The sequence below is a fragment of the Eptesicus fuscus genome, chromosome 1, assembly GCF_027574615.1.
Source record: "Eptesicus fuscus isolate TK198812 chromosome 1, DD_ASM_mEF_20220401, whole genome shotgun sequence".
NCBI classification, from domain to species: domain Eukaryota; kingdom Metazoa; phylum Chordata; class Mammalia; order Chiroptera; family Vespertilionidae; genus Eptesicus; species Eptesicus fuscus.
In genome coordinates, this window is record NC_072473.1 from 130744473 (window position 1) to 130770388 (window position 25916).

General features: G+C 47.5%; 2 protein-coding genes across 4 annotated transcripts in view; one reads left to right on the forward strand and one right to left on the reverse strand.

Annotated features, from left to right (window-relative positions):
- SYN1 (synapsin I) overlaps positions 1–25916 on the forward strand; it is a 33802-nt gene that overhangs the window by 5580 nt on the left and 2306 nt on the right. For both annotated transcript variants that reach the window (XM_008152989.3, XM_008152991.3), the window contains exons 2-12: positions 3252–3309; positions 3412–3503; positions 5408–5564; positions 5737–5826; positions 21872–21934; positions 22666–22808; positions 22898–22972; positions 23071–23173; positions 24596–24736; positions 25059–25146; positions 25236–25827. In XM_008152989.3, the coding sequence (XP_008151211.1) occupies positions 3252–3309; positions 3412–3503; positions 5408–5564; positions 5737–5826; positions 21872–21934; positions 22666–22808; positions 22898–22972; positions 23071–23173; positions 24596–24736; positions 25059–25146; positions 25236–25827 (1602 nt within the window). The remainder of the gene's footprint in view (positions 1–3251; positions 3310–3411; positions 3504–5407; positions 5565–5736; positions 5827–21871; positions 21935–22665; positions 22809–22897; positions 22973–23070; positions 23174–24595; positions 24737–25058; positions 25147–25235; positions 25828–25916) is intronic.
- Positions 12697–16441, reverse strand: TIMP1 (TIMP metallopeptidase inhibitor 1). Of its 2 annotated transcripts, none has more exons than XM_054714251.1 (6): positions 16279–16441; positions 15238–15366; positions 14427–14506; positions 14134–14260; positions 13805–13929; positions 12697–12970 (listed from the first exon to the last, which is right to left on the reverse strand). In XM_054714251.1, the coding sequence occupies exons 1-6, from the start codon at positions 16433–16435 to the stop codon at positions 12800–12802; spliced, it is 789 nt and encodes a 262-aa protein (XP_054570226.1). In that variant the 5' UTR covers positions 16436–16441; the 3' UTR covers positions 12697–12799. The 2 variants fall into 2 exon arrangements, with proteins under 2 accessions (XP_054570226.1, XP_008151210.1); XM_008152988.3 differs by having other exon boundaries at positions 16283–16390.

Consider the following 25916-nt stretch of genomic DNA (forward strand, 5'->3'; position numbering starts at 1 on the left):
CTTTCACCTCTGGGTTCCCAGACCCATGTATTTTACCTATTAGAAACACAGCACAAACAATGGTCATTGATTAAGGGTATACACTGGGTTTTGGAGGATGGTGCCCCATTCGTGCACGGTATCACCTCCAAGCTGGGGTCTTAGCTGTGGCTGCAAGAAGTTGTTCCATAACTCTATGAGGCCAACAGCTTCTGGGTGCTGTGGTATATAGGTCATCTGTTGAGTCCATGGTCATGGGCCCACTTTTGCACCTCCTTCATGGTTGATGTAATGTTTTCCGGGATCCAATACTGTGTAAGCCCTTGACCAGTGATGCTGTCTCAGGTCCTGCAGTCAGGAAAGGCAAACCCATACATAGAATATTCCAGTCAAAATTCATCATTACTCTTTCCAGGGTGGAAGAGACCACAAAGTAGCTGATTGGTCTTCTTGAGGGATGCTGCCATGTCAGGGATTCAATATTGGTCTCTGTTGCTGGCAGGTTGAATATACTGCAGTAATTCTGTGGACCCTCACATATAGCCTCTATCTCTGGTCCTCTTGCCACTTTGTACATGTGCTCATGTGCCAGCACTGGGGCGACTGATTCAAGAGGCTGGCTGACGTCATCTGGCTGACTCATTCTGTCTACCTGATTGCTTAGTGCCACTTCTGTGGCAGATGCTGTCTGGTGGGTGTTAACATACAATACAGAGATCTTTTCTCCTCTTTCCACTTCATCTCCACTCCCATATGTCCACCCACATTTTTGTGTCCTAGACCTCCTTGTTCTAATCTTTCAATATATTTCTTTCAAAGCCTCTGGCAAATCAGCCAAGTCATTCACCATCAGTGAATATATATTCTAATCTTTGGCCACTTCTCTTTCCCCCAAAGGTAGATGGCCAAGTGTACAGCTCACAGCTTTGCCCATTGGGAGCTCTGCCACTGTTTTCAAGACCACTCTGAGTGGGACCATGGTGCAGCCACTGTCCATTTTTGTCTTCCACCCACATACCAAGGCAATCTATTTGTGAAGCAAGCTCAGACTTTCTCTTCCTTCATCCACTGGTTGGATAAAGGAGTCCCCTTAGTGAGCTGAGGGAGGCAGTAGCAACAAGGTGGATGACATGGGCATCTGGCTTACCTGCTCAGGCAGCTTGCTTGGTTTTGCTTGGGCTCAATCCTGGCTGCTGGACCCGTCTGACTGTATTACTTGGCAGGCCTGGCATGATCTAGCTTATAATGGACACTTCTGCGTACACAGTTATTTGGTACCTCATGGTCAAGTAACTGTATATCAGGGCCCAATATTACACCAAGATTTGTTTCTCAAAAGGCGTGTAATTCTATGCTGCAGATGGCATGGCCTTGCTCCAGAGCCCCAGGGGCCTCCCGCTCGAGCTTCTCTTAAGCTCCACACTGTATCTTTTTCCACTGTTGACACCTCCGGTGTCATAGGATCTGATGGATCGTATGGCCTGAGTGGCAGGACGGCTTGCATCACAGCCTGGAGCTGCTGCCGAGCACTTGGAGTCAACACAGCCTGTCAGGGGCTATCTGTGCTCTCCCCCTGACAAATGATGGTTTCGCATTGCCTGCTAGCTGCCAGGTGACTCAGCTCCAGAATAGCATTAGAGTCTTTGTTGTTTGACGTCTCTGGCCCACTGTTTTACGTTGGGTTCTCTGGAAACAGGTTTGGAAGCAGAAATTTGCATGTAGGAAGCTCATTGCAGAGTGCCTTTGGGATCAACACCTGTAAGGAGGACAGGGTTGGGCAGACAGAGAAGTTGGTCCACGATGTGGTTGCTTCAGAGGCCTAAGCTGGTCCTAGGGGGAGCTCTGGGGCTGGTAATGGTCCTTCAGAGTCAGCCTATATTGTGGCAAACAGGCGGCCTTTGTACGCACTCAGACCAGATATAAGCCATGCGCTGCCCGAAGTAGGTATAACCTTGGCTAAGGCAGTTCCCTGTAACAAAGACAGTTCCCAGTTGGACACAGCCATGAGCTGTCAACAACTGAGATTCAGGGAGCATTCGCCCTGAAGAGCAGATCTGAGCAGAGTACCCACTATACTTACGGTGAAAAATAAAAAGTTTTGAAAAATAGTGATATCGTTTGCACTTGTCATCATTTTATTTTTTAAAATGCACATATCTAAAAAAGATTCTCTTCCAGCACTTGTGAGGGGGCATTGTCAGCAATGGAGGGCGTGTGTGTGTGTGTGTGTGTGTGTGTGTGTGTGTGTGAGAGAGAGAGAGAGAGAGAGAGAGAGAGAGAGAGAGAGAAATAACTGTGTTACTGTGTTTGAGGTCTTTGGGTATGTCATTCAAGGCACAAGGGCCTGTTGCATTGTGTATGTGTTAGAGACCCTGATTGTGTGCATGTCGACGACCCCAGGAGTGACTTCTCCCCTTGTCTCACTTCTATAAAAAAATTGATTGGAGATAAGCTTCTGTCTGTGGAGAAGCTTATCAGGTAGGAAATCCTGGGCCTGGGGGAAGAGGCCACTGGAAACTTAGCCCAGCTGGGGATGGGCATAGGGACAGTGACATAGCAGTTCATGATGTGTCTACTGCTGCTCCTACCCCTCTTCCTTCCTGTGGTTTCCACTCATCCTCAGTTGAATTCTTCCCCACCCCACCGTTGCAGTCTCCAGCTTCTGTGGAACCACCACCAGCTTGCACCCCTCAATCTGCTCCTCCTTTTCTGATACCTGTGCCCACCCATGGCTGTTCTGTCCTTCACGGCACGCAGCCACACATGGTGAATGCACTCCTCCTTGGGAAAGGGCCAGAGAACAGAGAGACGCTTCAGGCTGTATAAGCAGACACAGCCACTGAGCCATACCCAGGCACACTTCATCTATTTGTACTCTCTAAGGTTCTCTGCCATTATAAACTCCATGCAATTTCAAAGTATGTTACAGTTTACAAAGCACTCCTTATTTTTTGAAGCTTTCCAAAAACATTTATGATGGTAGTGTGACAAGCAGACCATACTTTAAGAAATATCTGCTCTCTGGGGTTTAAGGACTTCTTTAAAAATTTTGCAGTGTTCTTTGCATGTATACACCTCCATGAGGAATACTTTATTGTTTCTTTATTGTTCACAAAGCACTGTTTGAGTTTTCAAAGTATTTCAACCATCATAACAATCACTTTATGGTTTCTCTAGAGACACTGCAGGGGCAAAGGGGTCAAAGGACTGGCCTGGGTTTTGTCTTCCTGAGATTTGAGCATTGATGGGTGTGCTCTGCTTTTCCTCTACAGGGCGAAATACTTCAAAGGGAAAAAGCTCCATGGAGAAATTGACATTAAAGTAGAACAGGTTAGTTGGGACAGGCGGACCTGGGGATCAACTGTCCAGATTGCAAACTGAGTGGTCATTTTTGTGTGATATAAATGAATCACTGATTTTTTTCCTTTCCAGGCTGAATTCTCTGATCTCAATCTTGTGGCTCACGCCAATGGTGGGTTCTCTGTGGACATGGAAGTTCTTCGGAATGGGGTGAAGGTGATGAGGTGAGTATAAGAAGGGTACCTTGGTGTTATGGGAGAGGTATAAGGACTCCCTTAGATCTGAGGGAGACTCTTCACTCTTCACCCATCCTCCTGTGACCAAGAACGTAGGCACATTACAATAGACAAGCTATGGACGCAACTTAAGTGTCCATCGATGGACAAATGGATGAAGAAGATGTGAGGTGCGCATGTGCGTGCGCGCGCGCGTGCGCGCGCACACACACACACACACACACACACACACACACACACACACAGAATATTATTTAGCCATGAGAGAGAAGGAAATCCTGCCATTTATGACCACATACTAGAATATGGACCTTGAGGACATTATATTAAGTGAAATAAATGAGAGAGAGAAAGACAAGTACCATATGATATCACTTACATGTGAAATCTAAAAGAGCCAAACTCATAAAAACAGTAAAATGGTGATTAGTAGTGGCTGGGGGCTGGGAGAATAGGAGAGATGTTGCTTAATGGTACAAACTTGCAAGTGGTAGATAAGTCTTGGAGATCTAATGAACAGTAAAGTGATTATAGGCAACAATGTTGTATCATAATCATCAAACATTCTAAGAAACTAGATCTCAAATATTCTACCACAAAAATGAAAGTATAATTATGTGGCACGATAGATGTGCTAACTAACACTGCAATGACAATCACATTATAATATATAAATGTATCAAATGAACACATCAGTTGTACACCTTAAATTTACACAATGCTATCTGTCAAATATATTTCCATTTAAAAAAAACAACACTTTAAGCACAGAATGTGGGCGATAGCTTCTCTTCTGAAGAAGCGTCAAGGATTCCAGCAGACCACAAACCAACTTTTCAATTATTGACTCAAAATTTCTTTCTTGAGCATCCATTGTATAGCAGGTGCTGCTTTCAGCATTTTACATTGAACAGACATTTATTGAGCACCCTTTGTGCACAGGCACTGTTCTACATGCTGAGGACCTGGCAGTGAACAAAACAGACTCCCCCAAGACCAAAAAACCCACAAAACCTCTCTGCCCTCATGAAGCTTACATTCTACTGAGGGATGCACACAATAAACAACTTACTTTAAAAATGTACAAGTGCTAAGAAAAATACACTGAGTGGCCAGATTATTATGATCTCTGAACGCATAATAATCTGGCCACTCAGTGTGTGTGTGTGTGTGTGTGTGTGTGTGTGTGTGTGTGTGTGTGTGTGTGTGTTAGAGACCCAGTGCATGAATTCGTGCATGGGTGGGGTCCGGCCAGCCTGGCCAGGGGCGGTTGGCCGGCCTGCCTGCTTGTTGAACTCCTGGTCGAGGGGACAATTTGCATATTAGCCTTTTATTATATAGGATATACACTGAGTGGCCAGATTATTATGCGTTCAGAGATCATCATAATCTGGCCACTCAGTGTATATAGCAGCAAAGGGATTGTTGGCTGGTGGAGGAGTCTGAAATTTGGATAAGGTGGACCACTAGGTTAAGAGACATTCGAGGAAGACCCGAAGGAGGTGAAGGAGAGCTACATGCAGGTATCCAGGGAGAAAATGTTTCAGGCAGAGTGAACACCTGTATAAAGCCCCTGAGGCTGGAATTTATTTTGGGCAGCATCCTTTGAGAACAGCTAGTGGTCTGAGACACTGTGACCAGGGAGCTGTCAGAGCTGAGTAGGTAAGCTGGAAGCTGACCTGGTGAGGAGAGGAGCAGGTAGGAAAGGCTTAAAGGGGTCACCAGATGAGGAAAGGGTGCTTGCTGGGGAAGAACAGCTTGTGCATATGTGCTGAGGTGAGAAACCACTTCACAATTGTTAGGAGCTGTGGAAATATGGAAACTTGCTCTTTATTGTAAGGTTGGTGGGAAACTTCCGGGGGATCCTCAACACTCCTACCCCTGCACCTCAGGTCTCTGAAGCCGGACTTTGTGCTGATTCGTCAGCATGCCTTCAGCATGGCAAGGAATGGAGACCACCGCAGTTTGGTCATTGGGCTGCAGTATGCTGGAATCCCCAGTGTTAACTCTTTGCACTCTGTCTACAACTTCTGTGACAAGCCCTGGGTGGTAAGTGACAAGAAGGGTGTTATTGGCAGAGGGACTATCTCATGCATGCATGCGGGAGCTCAAAATCACTGTGATTTGGAGGAACTGAGGGAGTTTGGAAACTTGGAACCTCCAACATGGAGATTCCCTCCAGGCGAAGGACTTGCTGACTTGTCTTTCTTGGCTCTCCTAGTTTGCCCAGATGGTTCGACTGCACAAGAAACTGGGGACAGAGGAATTCCCTCTAATCGATCAGACCTTCTACCCCAATCACAAAGAGATGGTGAGTCTGGGGGAAGTAGAGTGGGCAAGAGAGGAAAGCATCATGCCTACTACAATAGTTGCCAATGGATGTGTACCAATGGTACACTATCAGAGAGTATTACTGGGTGGCATGTGCTGTGGAGAGTGAACTTGCTTTGGGAAGGGTTTATTAATACAGTGAATTCACTTAGGGGGTTACAAGTGTGATTTGTATCATTGATCCTGTTACGTATAGTATCTATTCTCACCAGTATTAAAAATAGATTTCTAGCCCTAACCGGTTGCTCAGTGGATGGAGCGTCCGCCTGTGGACTCAAGGGTCCCAGGTTCGATTCTGGTCAAGGGCATGTACCTTGGTTGCGGGCACATCCCCAGTAGTGGGTGTGCAGGAGGCAGCTGATCGATGTTTCTCTCCCATCGATGTTTCTAACTCTCTATCCCTCTCCCTTTCTCTCTGTAAAAAAAATAAAAATATTTTTAAAAATAGATTTCTAATATAAACTGAGAGAACTAATATAATGAATTAGATTATATTACATACAGAAATTAAGTCATTGTTTCTAACATTATCAAATATTCCTCTTCATATAAATGTTACCAATATTTCAAATTAGGATTGGCAATAAAAATTATCAGTAGCAATATTATACATTAGATTGTTTACAAATAGCAATTGAATTGTTTTTGCTATCATCATAAAATATAATCATTAAATATTACAAATTATCACCAATACTGCAAATTATTGTTACTGATGTAAATCAATACCAAGGTTATGAATTAAATTATAGTTCCTAATAGAAATTGAATAATTATAACTAGTATCATCAAAGATTATAACTATTATTACAATGATCAATATTACAAATTATGCTCTAATATTAATTATAAGTTCCTGTTTTGAATTACATTATACTTAATGGTAGAAATTGTATTATCATTACTACTACATCAAATATTATAACTAGCATTACAATTTATTACCAATGTCACAAATTTGGATTATCAATACAAGTGATTAGTACCTATGTTGTGAAGTAAGTTATAATTCCTAAAATATATTAAACTATTTGTAAAACATTGTAAAATATTATTACAAATTATTGGCAATGTTACAAATTAAGATTACTAATATAAGTTATGAGTAAGTGTGTTTTGAATTATAGTTTAGTTACTAATAGAAATAATTATTAATATGGTTAAATCCCAATTGTTATTATAAATAATTACTAATATTAAAGTTATGATTACTAATATAAATTATGAGTACCATAATTATGAATCAAATTTTAGTTACAAATAGAAATTGAATCACCATTATGAACGCTGTCAAACTTTAAAACTAATTTTTAAAAATGTAATGTTGCCCGGCTGGTGTGGCTCAATGATTGAATGTCGACCTATGAACCAGGAGGTCATGGTTCGATTCCCAGTCAGGGCATATGCCTGGTGTGCATGAGGCAGCCAATCAATGATTCTCATCATTGATGTTTATAGCTCTCTGTCCCTCTCCCTTCCTCTCTGAATCAATAAAAATATATTTTTAAAAATTTAAAAATGTTACAAATTATTTTTACTTATGTAAATAATAATTACTAGTTTTCTGAATTAAATTACAATTAAATATCAATATTGACCCAAGATTGCCAACTTGTTTAAATAATATTGGTACTACTATTAAACATTTTTTTGTAGAAGCTCATTTTATTTATTTGACAGGTACTATTAAACATTCTTACCAGTATTACAAATTATGGTCACTGATATAAATTCACAGTGTTGTAAATTAAATTTACTTACAGATGAAGATCAAATCATTAGTTCTAAGCAAACCCAATTTATCATTATGATAATTTCACATTCTTTGAGAGATAGTATAGGTGACTGTGACTAAGAGTGTGGGCTCTACAGCCAGAATTTCTGTATTGGAAACCTAGCTACACAACTAATTAGCTTCCTAACATAGGAAACATCATTTAAATGCTTTGTGCCTCAGTTTACCCATCTGCAAAATGTGGGTAATAATAGTTTCTGAATCATAGAGTTAGTATGGTAATTAAATTATTCAATGAGTGAAAGCAATTAGAACAGTGCATATGTCATATATTAACTGTAAGTTGAGCATTCCTGGGCCAAATCCCACCTGATCTGATATACAATCTTTTTACATGTTGTAGGATTCAGTTTGTTAGGATTTTGTTGAGAATTATGGTATCAATAATCATAATTAAAAAAAATAATCATAATTTGTTTATGATGCATTTAGAGGTAGATCTCTATGAGTTTATCTTACTTGAAGTTCAGTGCATTTCTTGGATTTATAGATTAATTTTTTAATAAAATTTGGGAGGTTTTTAGCCATTATTCCTTCCAAGATTCTTTTTTGTTAAATATATTTTTATTGATTTCAGAGAGGAAGGAAGAGGGAGAGAGAGATAGAAACATCAATGATGAGAGAGAATCATTGATCAGCTGCCTCCTGCACGCCCCCCCACTGGGGATCAAGCCCACAACCCAGGCATGTGCCCTTGACTGGAATTGAACCTGGGACCCTTCAGTCCGCAGGCCGACACTCTATCCACTGAGCCAAATCGACTAGGGCTCAGTTGCCCTATTTTAAATTCACTGATTCTTTCCTCTAGCAGCTCAAATCTATTGTCGAGCTCCTTATTTTCATTGACATTATTATTATATTTTTCAATTCCAGAATTCTATTATTTATTATTTCTATCTCTATTTATTAAAACACCATTCTTATACTTTCGTTTAGTTCGTTAGACATGGTTTTCTTTAGCTCATTAAAAGTATTCTAAATAGCTGATTTATAGTCTGTCAATTAATTCCAACATCTGGGCTTCCTCAGGGACATTGTCTACTGACTTCTTTATTTTTCTGTATTTAGGGCATATTTTATTGCTTATTTGCATGTCTCATAAATTTTTGTTGAAAACTTAACTTTTTAAATAATATAATGTAACCACTCTGGAAATCAGATTCTTCTCCATCCCCAGGGTTTGATTTTGTTGTTCTTTGTTTTTTTAGTGATGTTTCTGAACTAATTCTATAAATTGTGTAGTCTTTGGAATATATAGCCACTGAAATATCTGCTTCATTAATTTAGTGGCCAGCTAATGATTGGACAGGCATTTCTTTAAAAACCTAGAACCAGTAAGTCTCCAAGCTTTTGCTGATGGGCTCTGTGTGCAGGTTGGTGCATGCCTTCAATGCTCAGGCAGGCTATTTACAACCTTGCCTTAGCCCTTACATCAGGAGTGGGGAATGTCTGGCCCACGGGCCGTGAAATCCTTTGGTCTGGCCCTGCCAAGGCATTAAGGGTGAGTTAATTAAATGTTTGGCCAAATATAGCAGGCTAATTTTTAAGTTGATAATTTTACATGGCCTGCTAATGGTGTTATACACTGAGTGGCCAGATTATTATGATCTCTGAACGCATAATAATCTGGCCACTCAGTGTATATCCTATATCAGTGGTCGGTAAACTCATTAGTCAACAGAGCCAAATATCAACAGTACAATGATTGAAATTTCTTTTGAGAGCCCAAATATTTAAACTTAAACTTCTTCTAATGCCACTTCTTCAAAATAGACTCGCCCAGGCCGAAAACTGACTTCTGCGCATGGGCCACGAAGTTTCAATCGCACTGTACGTGCGCGCCCACGTGGTATTTTGTGGAAGAGCCACACTCAAGGGGCCAAAGAGCCGCATGTGGCTCGTGAGCCACGGTTTGCCAACCACTGTCCTATATAATAAAAGGCTAATATGCAAATTGTCCCCTTGACCAGGAGTTCGACCAGCAGGCAGGCCGGCCAACCACCCATGTCCCCTCCCCCTGGCCAGGCTGGCCTGACCCCACCCATGCACGAATTCATGCACTGGGCCTCTAATATATATATATACTGATTGGCCAGATTATTATGCTCTCTGAACGCATAATAATTTGGCCATTCAGTGTGTGTGTGTGTGTGTGTGTGTGTGTGTGTGTGTGTGTATATATATATATATATATATATATATATATATATATACACACATATATATTAGAGGCCCAGTGCATGAATTTGTGCATGGGTGGAGTCTGGCCAGCCTGGCCAGGGGGAGGGGACATGGGCAGTTGGCTGGCCTGCCTGCTGGTCAAACTCCTGGTCGAGGGGACAATTTGCATATTAGCCTTTTATTATATATACGCTGAGTGGCCAGATTATTATGCATTCAGAGATCATCATCATCTGGCCACTCAGTGTAAATATCCAAATGACTCTTGGCAGAAAAAAAAGGTTCCCCATCCCAAGTTTACATACTAGTTGTGCAGAGCCTTGAGGTCAGCCAGAGATCCTGGGCATGCACACAGCCTTATGCATATATGTGCCTTTCTAGATTGCCAGAAAGAGCTTTTCAAAGCCTCCTATGGAGCTCTCATTGCCCATCTTTTCTGTTGGGTTTTTTGGTCAGCTTGTTGTTTGTTATAACTGTAATCACTGCCTCAAGCACCTGCTATATTAAACAGTTGCTGCCGGTTGTTTCTACAAAGCAGCTTCAGGCAAAGCTGTTTACACCAAGTAAACTCTGAGTCAGATCAGATAGACAAGTCCTGCGAGTGGAGTTTTCTAGGAAAGTGAAAGTTCAAATATAGTTGTCTGAGAATGGAACTTTGAAGGGACCCCAACCCTGTTCTGCCTCCTCCTGGGGTTTCTAGACTGCTGGTTTACATCAGGATTGCAAGGCTCTTGATGTTCGAGGCTGTTGTGGAAGTGGGGAGATGGGAGGAGGGAAAGTTCATATGGACAAAACTTACTGTCCTTAATGAGATTCAGACATTCTTTTCATTGTTATTCACTTTGGGCAATTTTAAAAAGTTCTGGAAAAATTTAATTTTGATGTTTTTTGCCAGTATCCTCATTGCTTTGTGGAGGAGAGGATTTTTATAGGCCCCTACTCTCACCTTTCCACTGACATCACCTCCAGGCATATCTTGTTCTTTCCCAGACTCAGCCCTAGGATAATGGTATTTCAAAGCCAAGATATGGCAGCTAGATGTACTCATTACTACTGGAATGTCCTTGCACCTAGACTCCCTCATTGTACAGAGCCAGGAAACTGATAGTAAAGTTCATATGGAAATATAAGCATACAATGAAAGCCAGGAAAACCCTGAAGCTGGGGGCAGGGGATTAGTTGTACCAGCCTACAAAAAGTCGAATGCTTCTGCCAGCAAATATGTATTGTAGGAAGCTTTTCTAATTTAAACAGTATAATGCTGACACGTGCCTGGACAGACTGAGAGACTAAAGAAGGAAAAATTAAAAGTTCAGATATAGATCCATTTGCATATGGAAATTTAGTGGGGGCTGTACAATGTAATTGGGTTTGGTCCTCAGATTTTACCAATACTGGCATAGGAGGAATCCAGGACTGGTTAGCGAGACGCAGGTGTCAGTCATTCTTCATAAAATGAAAGGGCTGTTCTTATAGAAATTTGAGGTGGGGGGGGGAGATGTTTCAACATAAGGGGGAATATATTGGGAGCTGTTCCAGCAGGAATGTGTCAATCAATAGGGGCTCTATGTATGGGTGGGCTTTATGAGTGGAATCAAACAGGAATCAGGAATTGAACTGGCAACCCTTTAGTGCATGGACAACGCCCCACCAACTGAGCCACACCGGCTAGAGCGGGAGCTGCCAAACTCTTGCAGGCAGCTGAGACAATAATGTCACAGCCACAAGGGCCAAACCAGGCTCTTCCCTTACAGTTGTACTCATCAGTGAAGGCTCCCATTCACCCCTTTTGGTAGCCAGAGTTCAGATTCCCCCCAGGGCATAACCAAGGTGTACATGTTGACACAGAAATTGTTACTGCAAGGATGTCCCCTGGCGTAAGGAGATATGACTGGGTTCTCCAAATCCACCAATCCCGATCTGGGACATACCTTGGGCCCTGGGGGAACCTCCAGGAATACAAAAGGATAGGGCCACAGAGGATCCGGGGGCCATGCTTGGAGATCCAGAATACCTTGGAGGATACCTGGGTTCTTATTGGCAGGAGCAGTTTGTGAAGAAGGTGTGGGCTGAAGTACTTTGTTCGTTCTGATTTTGAACCCTTACCTGTACTTCACTGTTGTCAAAGTTGGTCAGAGAAGTGAGGGAAGGAGAGGTAGGAGAAGGGGGAGAAGGGGATTTCCAGATCATACATTCTGTTCATCTTTCCTATTCCCCAAACAACCACTTTCCAAGGAATCTCCCACGGGCCATGGGTGGCGGGTGGTTGGGGGGAAAGCTGCCCCTTCTCCCAGAGTCCCTGGCTGGGTTATGTGGGGGGTGGGAGTCTAGGATCCCTGGGGCTTTACCCTTTTACTTCAGTCAGACTCACAGTACAAAACCTAATGGTTGGGACAGTAACACCCACAGGTTTGGATGGGGCATGACATCCTCCCAGGGTGACATCAGGACAATGCCTGAGGTGAGGAGGAGAGCTATTAGCCAATTGATAGGGCATTTGTCAACTAGGTTGTTGACTGGAGGGATTTGTGAACAGGGGAATTTGCCAGAGGTAGTGATTTGTCAGCAGTGGGGAATTTGTGAACTAGAGAGCCCTGTGCAAATAGGATTTATAAATTAGCCTAGTAAAATGCTCTAAAATATTGACTAAAGAGATTATCCAGTAAGCTGTGGTTGATGATGCGGGTTAAATTACACTGCAGATCACCAATGCTCATGCCAATGTAGAGAATTATTAGCAATCCCTCAAATTTTATGTAACATTTAAAAGCCAACGTTTTGCAGCCCTCGTCCCCTCAGCATTGGTCCCAGGGTGCTCCCACCAGGTCATCCGTGACATGGGTTTGTTCCCAGACACTACACAGCGACACTGCCTGCTGAGTGGTAGGACTTTATTTCACTGTCTTGAAGAGAGCAAGACAGAAGTGGGAAAGGGGGTGAATACTGTGCAGGTTTCAGCTTCTGCTGGGGGCAGGATTCAGGCGCTCCGGGGCCGCAGGGACTGCCAGTTGCACATCCCTGGCTTCTGTGGCAGGCAGGCAAGGTGGCGGCTCTGGAAGCCCTTGTCAGAGCCAGTAAGCAGCTGGTCCGTCCACAAACAGTGATTATTACTCTGCAGTTTGCAGGGAATGGATGAGCAGGGAAATACCTGGAAGAGGGGAGGGGGGCACATCTCTGAGGACTTCTCCTCCCCTACAGAGCAGAACTTTCTTCTCCTAAGCATTCAACATTGAGCTGCTCATGTCACTCCACCTGGATACAGACTCAAGAACAGTTCCTCCCATTGGGGGAACAGTCATTGGACTTGGTGAGGTGACAGTAATCCAGAGAAAGGATCAGTTTCTTCGTGATTGGGGGCAGTTGCAGGGATCAGTCAGATGGGTCTCCTGAGAACTGTTCCATAGGATAGGGGACAATTGTCAGTACCAGGGAACAGCTGGAAAGTGAAGAACTTAAGCATAGGAAGGAGCTGTGGGACTCTCAGATACAGTCACTGAATCATAGGACATTCAGAGACATCAGGGAACAGTCCTGGAATAGTCAAATGGGCAATGTAACTTGCCCTCGTGTGTGTAACTGTCACAGCTGGAGAGCAACAATCATATGTGGCTGGGGAAGAGTCAGTGAGTTGCGGAACAGCACTTAGGGTTCTTGGAGAACATTCTAGGAAACCAAGAAACAATCCCGGGGAGGGGGAAGGGGGGAGGTCAGAACAAACATCAGGACTACAGAATAGTCACAAGGGAACGTTAGAGGAACAGGAAGCAGCCACAACAGTGAATCCCCAGGTATTAGGCACACGGGGCAAAGGAATCACCGGAATGCCAGTCTCAGGTTTGGGAGAAGAGCAGGAAAAATCAGAGACAGCACAAGGGGGTTTGGGGAGCAGCCATAGGGAAAAGTAATAGCCTGACCGAGCAGGGAACAAGCCATGAGTTTAGGAAAGAGCTCAAGAAGACCTCTCCAGGAGGCAGGCACTTACTGTGCATTCCTCACAACCAGCACTGTAGAGCTTGGTGAAGCCCCGTCGCTGAGCGGAGCTCAGACTGTTCCAGGGGACCACGTAACTGCAGGTGGTGATGTGCAGGTGCCCGTTCCACAGGTGTCCTGGGGGAGGAGGGAACAACAGGCAGCTCCTGATGGGCTGGGCTCGGGCAGGTGACGTCTGTTTGGCGTCCCTGGAGCACAGACCCGGCTGGGGGCCTTCTGAGAGGCCGAAATTGGGGTGGTCCTTATTCCAACTGGGACCCTTCCTTCAGAGCCCGGCCCCTTCAGGGTGCCAAGGCCCAGGACCAGGGGGCAGAGCCTCACCAGCGATGAGAAACTCCTCGCTGCGGTTCTGAGACTGGTGGAAGTATCCGCAGACGCTCTCCATGGCTGGGGTGTGGACGAACTGGACGTCAGGGACATCGCCCAAGGCGTTGAACCCTTTGAACATCTGTGGATGGATGAGGAGGACTCTTTTACTGACTTGATCCTCCCACTCCACACACATGGCATCCTGAGATCACAGCTAACTTTCTCGCCAACCATGGCCAGAAGCTTTTTTATTTTTACTGGGAGGAAGATGTTAGGAACTCCTGAGGAAGGGGCAGGAGGAATACCTTGGTCATCTTAATCTCATAACGCTGATATAAAGTTGTATGGTTGACTTCTGCTGTCCCTATGAACTTGGCCTTGATGACTGCAGGGAGAAGAGGGGGGGAAAAAAAGTCAAATGGACTGCGTGAGCTAATAAAAATAAAACAATTACAATAGTCATACTAGCAAAGCACATACTTAAATAGAGGTTGCTGGATGCCAGACAACCCACTAAGAAATTTACACATTTGTTAGCTGATTTGTCCATATAGTGAGTGCCTACTTTTTGCCAGGCTCTGCTTTAAGCCTTTTTCATATATTCACCATGTGCTCATTCACTCCATGAATATTTTGGAGCACCTGCTGGGTGTCAGGCACTGTTCTGGATGTTAGGGACACAACAGTGAACAAAACATAGAAATCCCTTCCCTTGTGGAGCTCACATGCTAGCCAGGAAGAGACAGACTAAACACAAGCAAAATAGATTTGTGGAGTGGTGGAGGTATTACGTATGATGGGCAACTTCAGAACTGGGTAAGGGGGATCAGGAGTACTAGGGGACAGGGGTTAAAATTTTGAGAAACATTTGAGGCAGTCACCCATATGGATACCTGGGGGGAAGGGTGTACCTGGCAGAGGGAACAGCCAGTGCAAAGGCCCCGAGGAGGGACTGGGCCTGGAGTAATCAAGGAATTGAGTGAGGATGCCATGTGTCCAAAGCAGAGTCAGGGCAGGGCTGAGTGGAATTGTTCTAGAGGTGAGCACCATCCTGAACCCCACTGGGCTGAGAGGGAAACCAAAACACTGTATGTGAGCAGAGTCGGGTATACTCACCGAGGTCAGAGTTGCAGAAGGCCATCTGTGGGTGGGATGGGACACAGGTACAGGCCCTGCTAGGGGCTGTCAGACACAGCAACAACAGGATGCCGGAGGCCAGGGATTCGAAGGTGGCCATGATGGATTCTGGAGGGGTGGAGAGGAGGGGTCAGGGGGCCTCCCGCCCAGCAGATCCGATCTGGAGACCTGAACAGGCCTTTCACCCCATCCTGCCCTTCCCCCAGCAGCATGGACGGGCATTAGTCTGCCACACTGGGGCTAGATGGGTTGGGGAGTTTGGGGGTTTTAAGGGGATGGGTATTTGAGACCCCCAGAGGATTTTCGGGGAATTGGAAGAGTTTCAGAGTTGTGGAGTCTGAGCGATTTAGGGGACAGGATAAGTGGCAGAGATTATGGGGTTGTGGTGTTTGGGAGAAAAGGAGACCGGTGGAGTTTGAAGATTTGGGCGGGGGGCGGGGGGGTAGGGAAGTCGGAAAGTGGAGGAGTTGGGGTGAGGAATTTGGAGTTTGGGGAACTATAGGAATTTGGGAGTTTGGAGTTGTGCATATTGGGAGATAGAGGAGGCCGAGGAGGCCTGGGAGTTGAGGGAAGCTGAGGAATTTGGAGGAGGTTGGGGGCTTAAGGATTTGCAGAGTTCTGGTGGGGGGGGGGTTTAAGAGGGTGGGAGTGTCGGGGGATTTGGGAGCAGAGGAAGTTTTGAGGTTTAGGGAGTTGAGGACTTAGGAGTCTGGGGTATTGGGGGAATTTGGGGAGGTTCAGAAGTTTGGGGGTGGGAGCCTTGGGGGACAATGAGGGAATTTAAGGGAGTTGGCCGCTTGCGAGGCATCTGTGATATAAGGGGCTCATGAGCTTGGCGGATTTAGGATGGATATCGGGAGTTTGGAGCAGTTCCAGCCCCCCACACCCACCCTCTCCCCCTTGACCAGTCCAGGGTCCCGGTGCCTGGGTGCCTGGGTGCCTGCCGGGCTGAGCAGCGAGGTGTTCAGCGGCAGGAAAGCGCTGCCCAGGCCCAGGCCTTGCGGCCGCCCAGTCCCCTACCTACCTCTGATGGAGCCTCTCTAGACGCTGGGTCTGGTCTGCGGCGATGGCGGCAGGGCCTGAGCAGCGGAGGATAAATGTCCACGCAAGGGGCGGGGGCGGGGGTGGCTGTGGCAGTCTTGCGGAAACCACAGGCCTCCAAGCTTCCTGGATGCATTACTCATCCGCCCACCGTCAGTGGTGGCCAAGGGGCGGGCCGAGGGCTGCCGAAAAGGCGCTTCACCCTCCTCCTCTCCCTCCCGCTAGGCCTCGCCCTTGTCACCCCCCTCCCCCATCTCCATCCCAATCCTAACCGGAGGCCTCAACGGAGCGCTTCAGAGTCAGGATTCCCCAATGCAATTCTCCACAGTCTACCCATTCACCCACGGGTCGCAAACTCGCCATGGCTGAAGCCCGAATTAGTTCATTTTCGTCAATAAACATGTCTTGTGCAGAGACTGTATACCAAGCACACGCAAAAATTCGTCTCTGGTAGATCCAGCAAACTGGTGAGGAGTGGGGGAGGCAGAGAGGAGACAAGTAGAAGCAGTGGAAGGAGATGAGGCAGGTGAGTGGAGGAGGAATACAGTGTGGAGTAACTGAGGCACAGAAAGATTAAGTGACTTATTCAAGATCACAGTAAGTGGCAGAACTGGCATTTGAACTCAGGTGGCCTGGAGCCAGAGCCTGGATCTTAAACCTGCTCAAAAAAACACAGGCAAATAGCATTTATATAGCACCAACTGTGTACCAGGCACTCCACATGATTTATCTCCCTTAAAGCTCACAATTTTTGCCACAGCATGCATGGACCTAGAGGGTATTATGCTAAGTGAAATAAGCCAGAGAGCCGAAACCGGTTTGGCTCAGTGGATAGAGCGTAGGTCTGCGGACTGAAAGGTCCCGGGTTTGATTCCGGTCAAGGGCATGTACATTGGTTGTGGGCACATCCCCGGTAGGGGGTGTGCAGGAGGCAGCTGGTTGATGTTTCTCTCTCATCGATGTTTCTAGCTCTCTATCCCTCTCCCTTCCTCTCTGTGAAAAATCAATAAAATATATTTTTTTTAAAAAGAAAGAAGCCAGAGAAACAGAAATACCTTATGATTTCATTTATATGTGGAATCTAAAACACCAACCAAAAAACCCCACACAAAATAAAATAGAAATACACTAAGTGGCTAGGGTATTATGATCTCTGAACGCCTAATAATCTGGCCACTCAATGTATATCCTATATAATAAAAGGCTAATATGCAAATTGTCCCCTAGACCAAGAGTTCAAGCAGCAGGCAGGCCGGCCAACTGCCCATGTCCCCTCCCCCTGGCCAGGCTGGCCGGACCCCACCCATGCACAAATTCATGCACCGGGCCTCTAATACACACACACACACACACACACACACACACACACACACACACACACACTGAGTGGCCAGATTATCAATGTATACTCATAGATACAGAGAACAAACTGGTGGTTGCCAGAGGGGGCATGGGGTGGGTGAAATAGATGAAGAGGATTAAGAAGTACAGACTTCCAGTTATAAAATAAGTAAACCATGGGAATGCAATGTACAGCACAGGGGAATATAGTCAGTAGTATTATAATAACTTTGTATGGTGACAGATGCTAACTAGAATTTCCATGATTATTTCATAATGTATAAAATTATTGAGCCACTATAGTGTACATCTGAAACTAATATAATATTATATGTCAACTATAATTCAACTTTTTAAAAATATAGTTCTTTTATTGATTTCAGAGAGGAAGGGAGAGGGAGAGAGAGAGAAACATCAATGAGAGAAAATCATTGATTGGCTGCCTCCAGCATGTCCCCCATTGGGGATTGAGCCTGCAACCCAGGCATGTGCCCTTTGCCGGAATCGAACCCAGGACCCTTCAATCCACAGGCCAACGCTCTATCCACTGAGCCAAACCAGCCAGGGCTATAATTCAACTTTTAAAAGCTCATAATAAGCCTCTGAGATGGGTACCAGTATTATTCCCATTTTACAGATGAGGAAAAATGAGGACTAGAGGAACTGAAGGACTTTCACAGGATCACAGGGTATGGCTGGGATTGGATTTAGGCCAGCTGGCCCCAGGATCTCAATCCAGGCTTAGCTAGCGGGAAGGTGATGGGTAATTAATGAGCCCTGGGGTGGGGGGGAGTTGAATGGCGGTGAAAGAAGTCAGTGAGTGAGTCAGGAGAAAACTGATACTCTTCCATCCTGCCCTGCCCCTTCCCCATCAACCCCTCCCTGACCATGCCTCTGGTAGGTGGTGGGGTGAGACAACCCCTGCCTGCCAAATTCCAGATGTTATCTCCATCTTCCTAGGATCCTGGGAAGGTTGATTAACAGCCTTCGTCGTCCAGGAAGGACAGACCAATAATAATGATGGTAGTCATGATAGCAGTCACTTGCTGAGCATTTACTGTATACTGTGCCCGGAAGTCTTCGTGGAAATTCTTTTATTCAGTCTCCATTACCCTCTTGCTAATTGAGCTGGATTAACTCAGGGAGATTAGCCCAATCAACCGCAACACCATCACCCAACAAAAGCTACCACCAACACTTTAAGAGTCCTTAATGGGTATCAAGCACTGTTCTAAAATCTTTGTGTAAGTACTTTATCACTCAGTCAGTCCAGATTGCCTTCTGGTTAGTGTTGGCTAACCAAGAGATGATAAGCCAATAATAATAATAGTACCCGACACTTTTGGAGGATGCAGACTTCCTGTGTGCCAGATATTGTACTAAGCATTTTTCCCGACATAACTCACAACATCCCTGTGAGTTAGAGACTGTTCATATTCTCATTATGCAGATGAGGAAACTGAGACACACAAAGGATTGAGTGAGCTGCCCAGGAATGAGAGTGAAGAAATGCCTGTTGGGGAAACAAGAGGGAGAGAAAGAGAGAGAGAGAGAGAGAGAGAGAGAGAGGGAGGGAAGGACGCGTAAACCAGGAATTTGGAGAAGCTGATTGTGAAAGGAGGGGAGTGAGAGTGAGTGAGACAGGGAGCTGAGTAAGCCAGCGGTGGAGCCAAAGGGAGAAGTGAGGGAAGGGAAAGTCTTGCTGTAGCCCCTTGCTGACTCTGGTTCTGACGCCAGCTCTCTAACGCTGAAACCTGAGTCAGCACAGAGTTTTGTCGACTGTCTACGTGTGAGGGGTTGTGTGGAACCAGGTTATTGCGCAGGTTTTGAAACTGGTGGGCTTCCGTAAAAGGGGTGTCCAGGTGTGTGACCATCTGAGGGGCTGGGTGGGGGTGGGGGCCGTGGGGCTCACCTGGGTGTGCAGAACGGACACCTGGCAATCTCCACAGAACACCAAGGGCCTGGGCCTGCGTGGGCCCTTTTTACAGATCAGGAAACTGAGGCCCAAAGAGAGTTAAGTGACCTGCCAGGGGTCCCACATGGTTTTAAGAAGAGGAAACGTGCCCTAGCTGGTTTGGCTCAGTGGATAGAGTGTCAGCCTGCGGACTGAAGGATCCCGGGTTCGATTCCAGTCAAGGGCACATGCCCGGTTTTCGGGCTCGATCCCCAGTGGGGGGCGTGCAGGAGGCAGCCGATCAATGATTCCCTCTCCTCATTGATGTTTCTCTCTCTCTCTCTCTCCTTTCCTCTCTGAAATCAATAAAAATATATTTTAAAAAAAGAAGAAGAGGAGGAAATGCTAAGATTCAAAGCTAGGGCTCTCCAGAGGACCCCACACTCCTTGCACACACATGTGCAAGCACACTTACACGTGTCCACAGTGTTGTGTTCAGTCCCAGGCCCAGAGGAAATAGGAGGGTTTATAAAAAGAGGAGCCTAGAAAATCTGGGGTGGGGGTGGGGGTGGGGGTGTGCGCGCGCGCACATGCGCGCGCTTGTACACAGCTCTCTGCTGTGTCTCTGCCCAGGAGAGTTGCCCATGAGCCTTTAGGTGGCATGTATATGGTGTATGTATGGGCCTGAGGGTTTTGTGTAGCCCTGTGTGTTTTGTGCTGCTTCTGGGAGTTGTGTGTCTGCCTCTGGAAGACGGGTCTAGATTGCACAGACGTAATGGTGAACGTCTCTCCTCCCCTGTGTGAGTGGTGAGTGTGCCTGTTGTTAGGTCACCAACCGCCTCTGCAGTGTTTCCCTGCAACACTACCTAGAGGATCCCCGCAAGCCCATCCCAACAGGGTGCCTCTCCGTGCCCCATAATGACGCCAAGCATTTGGGAAATGAGGAAGGTGGGAGTGCAGGGGGGGGGGGGGGGCAACGCCTGAAGGTCAATCGGTCACCCAGAGCTTGCGGGCTTCCTGTGCCTGTCGGGAACTGAGAACCACTGCCGCCCCAGCCACCCCTCCCGGAATGCCATCTCTCTACCCTGTGGGGCAGCTGTCTGCACAGCAGATGGAGGGCGTGGCCCTGTGTGCATCCTACTATGATGGGGCTGGGGTTGCCCAACCTGGTCCCTGGATCCTGCCCAGGATCTGGGAGACTTGATGTATGCCTGCACCTGAATGTGTGAGCATGTGAGTGTGTGTGTGTGCGTGCACATGCCCAGGAGTGTTGTCTGTATGCTTAGGAGGGTTGTGGTGTCTCTGGTTGTGTGTATGCCTCTCTTTTTTTACATATGACACGGTATGTTGTGTCCCTAGATATACTTTTAGTGTGCCCAGGAGTGTGGTGTGGGTTTCAGCGATTGTGTGAATACCTAGAAGTGTGTGTACCTTTCTTTGTGTGTGGTGTGGGTCCTTCTGTTGGTTGTCAGTATGCCTAGGGGTGTTGTATGTGTGTCTGTGAGTGTTGACTACATGCCCAGTTCTGTTGTGTGTGCCTCTCAGAGCTCTGTGTATCTCTGGATTCTATGGTTGTGCCCTGAGGGTTGTCTTTGTATTACATGGGTAATCTCTCACGATGTGTGTGCCCCTCTATATTGTGGGTGATGGGAGGGGGCTGTGTGTGTGCCTGCACCCGAAAGTGTTGTGTGCGGCCGGGCAAGAAGGCTGGCAGAAGCTCTGGTCCCTGCCCCACACGTGAGCACCAGGCTGGCTGAATGACTGTGGGCATCTACGCAGTTGGAGGGCGAATGTGCTCCAGAGCTTGTGTTGGTTGCAGGTCCCTCCATCTTGTGGGTCTCAATGTGCATGGGCATCTCTGGGTTTGGTTGTGTAGATCTGAGCTTGGAGGGTTTGTGTGTGTGTGTAGGTTGTGTATGTGTGTGGACAAGGCTTACATACAAGGCCTGGCTGAGGGGTCCAGTTGCTACATGCTCACCACCACACCCCCATGCACACAGTCACTTCTCTATCATCCAGTTACTGTATAAATAAACTTTCCCTTTTCCAGGAAAGCCCACCCCCACCCCCCCTTATCCCATGCATCTGCCTGGGAAAGCAGAGGCGGGAAGTCTGGGTGGGTGGAGGGAGGGACAGGCAGTAAGGGCTCTGGGTTGGATTCTGAGCTCAGGGATGCGGTGTGATCCCCAGCTGCCGTCTGCTTATCTCTGGCCTGCCTCTTCGGGGAAATGGCTCCTAATATGTGGCTCCTGCTGGATGGGCTCCCCTCAACACCACCCCCACCCTTGGCAATCAGCCCTCCTGCCCTGACCATGCTCTGCCTTTCCACCCTACCAGCTCAGCAGCACAACATACCCTGTGGTTGTGAAGATGGGGCATGCACACTCCGGGATGGGCAAGGTGAGTCCCCGGGTTGGATGTGTCCCTGTGTGTTCCTAAATGTGTGTAGGTGTACATTGGGTATTCAGTGCACACCGCTAATTTTGTATAATTGTGTGTCCTGGGATGTTTACCGATTTGTATCTTTTCCCTCCCATTTGTAGATTTTGTTGGCCCAGTTTTCTGTCATGCACTCAGCCAGTTTATGTGTCCTGCTATTTTGTTAGTATATCTGTGTATATGCATGCCCCTGTGTTAAACACACACTGTGTAATATTTTATGTTCAAGGGTATTGGGGTCCTGTATGCTTTCCATCCCTCTGCTTTTGTCTCTGTGTATGTAGAAAGCAGACTTGTGATTTTTATGTTGGAGTGTGTCCGTGCTCCTGTTCATTTATTGTATGTACCACTGATTTTGTGTCTGTATAGATATACTGTATATATACACAATTTTGCTACAGCTTTAATGAGATATAATTCACATACCATACAACGCGCCCATATAAGGTGACAATTCAATCATTTTTAGTATGGTCAGAGAGTGATATACACCCAACTTCATGTCTGTGCATACCTGTAAAAGCCAGGAGGCCCAGAATTATGCATGCACCAAGTGCCTTGGTAGGTATGTCCACCGAATTTTTTGTGTACTCAGCTCACCTGTGCCACTTGTGGGCACACACCCCCCCGCCCTGAGGCACCCCCACTGCTGCCCCATCCTGCCAAGGCCCTGATCCCCAGCCCGCCCACAGGTCAAGGTGGAAAACCAGCATGACTTCCAGGACATCGCCAGCGTCGTAGCACTGACCAAGACGTATGCCACTGCTGAGCCCTTCATTGACGCCAAATACGATGTGCGCGTCCAGAAGATTGGGCAGAACTACAAGGCCTACATGTGAGTGGAGAAAGAGAGGCCTAGGTCCCCTGCTCTGCCCTGTGCAGTTCAGGCGCCCCTGAGCCTCTCTCCTCTCTCCTGTCTCCCAGGAGGACATCAGTGTCAGGAAACTGGAAGACCAACACGGGCTCTGCCATGCTCGAGCAGATTGCCATGTCCGACAGGTGGGTGGCCTGAACTCAGCGGGGAGGGGGAGGGAGGGTGGGACTGCGGCTGCTCCAGCAAAGGTACTGACAGGCTCTCTCACCCCACGTGTTGCCAGGTACAAGCTGTGGGTGGATACATGCTCAGAGATTTTTGGGGGACTGGACATCTGCGCAGTGGAAGCGCTGCATGGCAAGGACGGAAGGGATCACATCATTGAGGTGGGAGCACCCAGGGATTGGTGGGGGCACAGAGGGAGGAGCAGGCGCAGGGGAGCACCAATCCATAAACTACGAAGCACTCCATGGCCCAGAAAGTCCTCAGTGAATGGCAAAAAGTTTAGTAAAGTGCCCTTTGAACTGGGACACCCTGGCAAAAGGCAAAATAGTAAATTGTCAACTGCTTTGTAAACCTGGACATCCTTAGTGACCAGCAGAACACTTGTGAAACTATAGTGCTCTGTGAATTGAGCCCCGTTGGTGAATGGCAAAGCACTTAATGATCTTGAAAGCGTTCTGTTGTCAATCAAGTACCTTATAAATTAGGACTTGCTTGGTGAACAGGAAAGTGCTTTTTAAAACTATCAAAAAGGAGCTCTGTAAACTGGGAAGTTCTTGTGATTGAAACAAAGTACTCTCACAATTCTAAAGTTCTTGGTAAACAGTGGTGCCCCTGGTAAACAGTAAAGCAATTTATAAACTGTAAAATGCCTTGAAAAGTTGAAGTGCTTGGTAAACAGCAGCACTTCATACATGATAATGCAGTTTGTAAACATTGGTGCCATTTGCAAAGCACTTCCTGAATTCTAAAAACACTATATATCCCGTATGTGTCAAGGGCAAGGAGCTTTGTGAACTGCAAAGTAGGACATAAACCACAGAGTTCCTTGTAAAGGACAGGGCACTTAGCACACTATAAAGCAGGGATGGGCAAGTGCTTTCTGGAAAGGGCCAGACGATGCACATTTTAGGCTTTGTGGGCCATATAGTAACTATGAGTTACAGCTGAGTAGGTTGAAGCTACTCAACTGCAAAAGCAGCCATAGACAACATATTTTTAAAAAAATGTGTGGCCCTAGCTGGTTTGGCTCAGTGGATAGTGTCGGCCTCCAAACCCAAGGGTCCCGGGTTCGATTCCCAAGGGCACGTACCTCAGTTGCAGGCTCCTCCCCAGCCTGGCCAGGAGGCAACCAATCGATGTGTTTCTCTCACATTGCTATCTCTGTCTTTTCCTCTCTCTTCCACTCTCTCTAAAATCAATGGAAAAATATGCTCGGGTGTGGCTGTGTTCCACTAAAACTTTGGTTTTTTTTGGCATAATTTTCACATTATGATATCGTCTTTTGCTTTTTTTTCAACCGTTAAAAAAAATGTAAAACCCATCCTTAGTTCAGGGCCCACACAAAAACCGGGTGCTGCACGGGGTTGGGCTTGGAGGCCCTCATGTGCTAGGACAGCACCTCATAAGCTGTGGGTACCTCCCTCGTAGGAGACAAGCCTTCCTCACACTATAAATCGGTGTCGCTCAGGCTGAAGCTGGTTGCCTTGGCAGCCGCTGTGCCCTCTGCCAACTGAAAGCACTTAGTCACTGTAGCCCTCACATGCACTTCCTCCTCTCTCCTCACTGGGTGTTTTCTCCCCCAGGTGGTGGGCTCCTCCATGCCGCTCATTGGTGACCACCAGGACGAAGACAAGCAGCTCATCGTAGAGCTCGTGGTCAATAAGATGGCCCAGGCCCTGCCCCGGCAGCGGGATGTCTCCCCTGGCAGGGGTTCCCACAGCCAGGTCAGCTACCGGTGGGCAGGCCAGCCCTTGCCCCTGCTGCGTCCCAGAGCTAATCAGCAGCAGGCTAAGGGCATCACCGTTACGCATGTGATCACAATTAGCAGTGGCGTTCAAAATTGATCAATAGCTGCTACCCTGACTTCCCTGAGTGCTTCCCGACCCCTCCCCTGGGGGTCCCCACCCAACAACCTGACGTCCCCCTCAGCTCAGCCACAAACAGGGCAACACCCAGCACACAGGGATCCCCTGTTCTTCTGATTGGCTGATGCTCCACTGGCTGGTGGCTATTTTTAACCTCTCCTGTTCCACTCCTCTACCGCAGACTCTGTCCCCAGGGGCCCTGCCCTTGGGCCGCCAGACCTCCCAGCAGCCCTCGGGGCCCCCGGCTCAGCAACGACCCCCGCCGCAGGGTAAGTGAGGGACCGACACCCTCTCCAGCAGCCCCCCTACCTCTCACTTGCTGGCTCTCACATGTGAACTCTTTTTCTCTGTCGCTCAGGTGGCCCTCCACAGCCGGGCCCAGGCCCCCAACGCCAGGGACCTCCGTTGCAGCAGCGCCCGCCCCCACAGGGCCAGCAGCACCTTTCAGGCCTTGGACCCCCAGCTGGCAGCCCCCTGCCCCAGCGCCTACCAAGTCCCACATCAGCGTCCCAGCAGCCTATGTCCCAGGCCCCACCACTGACCCAGGGTCAAGGCCGCCAATCCCGGCCAGTGGCAGGAGGACCTGGGACACCTCCAGTAGCCCGCCCGCCTGCCTCCCCATCTCCCCAGCGCCAGGCAGGCCCCCCACAGGCTACCCGTCAGACATCCGTCTCTGGTCAGGCTCCACCAAAGCCCTCGGGGGCTCCACCGGGTGGTCAGCAGCGCCAGGGCCCACCCCAGAAGCCGCCAGGCCCTACTGGCCCCACCCGCCAGGCCAGCCAGGCGGGTCCCATGCCCCGCACTGGACCACCCACCACGCAGCAACCTCGGCCCAGCGGTCCAGCGGGGCCTGGGCGTCCCACCAAGCCACAGCTGGCCCAGAAACCTAGCCAGGATGTGCCGCCACCTGCCACGGCTGCTGCCGGGGGACCCCCGCACCCCCAGCTCAAGTAAGGGGACCCCTCAGCAGCCCTTGCCTTGCTGCTCACGACACATGCCCTTGCACCAGGAGAGCAGCCCCAGCCCTCAAGCTCCTCAG

Coding starts and splice junctions, on each gene's coding strand:
- TIMP1 (XM_054714251.1), bottom strand. CDS start 16,435: ATGCATCCAGGAAGCTTGGAGGCCTGTGGTTTCCGCAAGACTGCCACA. Junction 14,507..15,237: donor CTTCTGCAACTCTGACCTCG/GTGAGTATACCC, acceptor TTCTCCCTGCAG/TCATCAAGGCCAAGTTCATA. Junction 13,930..14,133: donor CGAGGAGTTTCTCATCGCTG/GTGAGGCTCTGC, acceptor CTCCTCCCCCAG/GACACCTGTGGAACGGGCAC.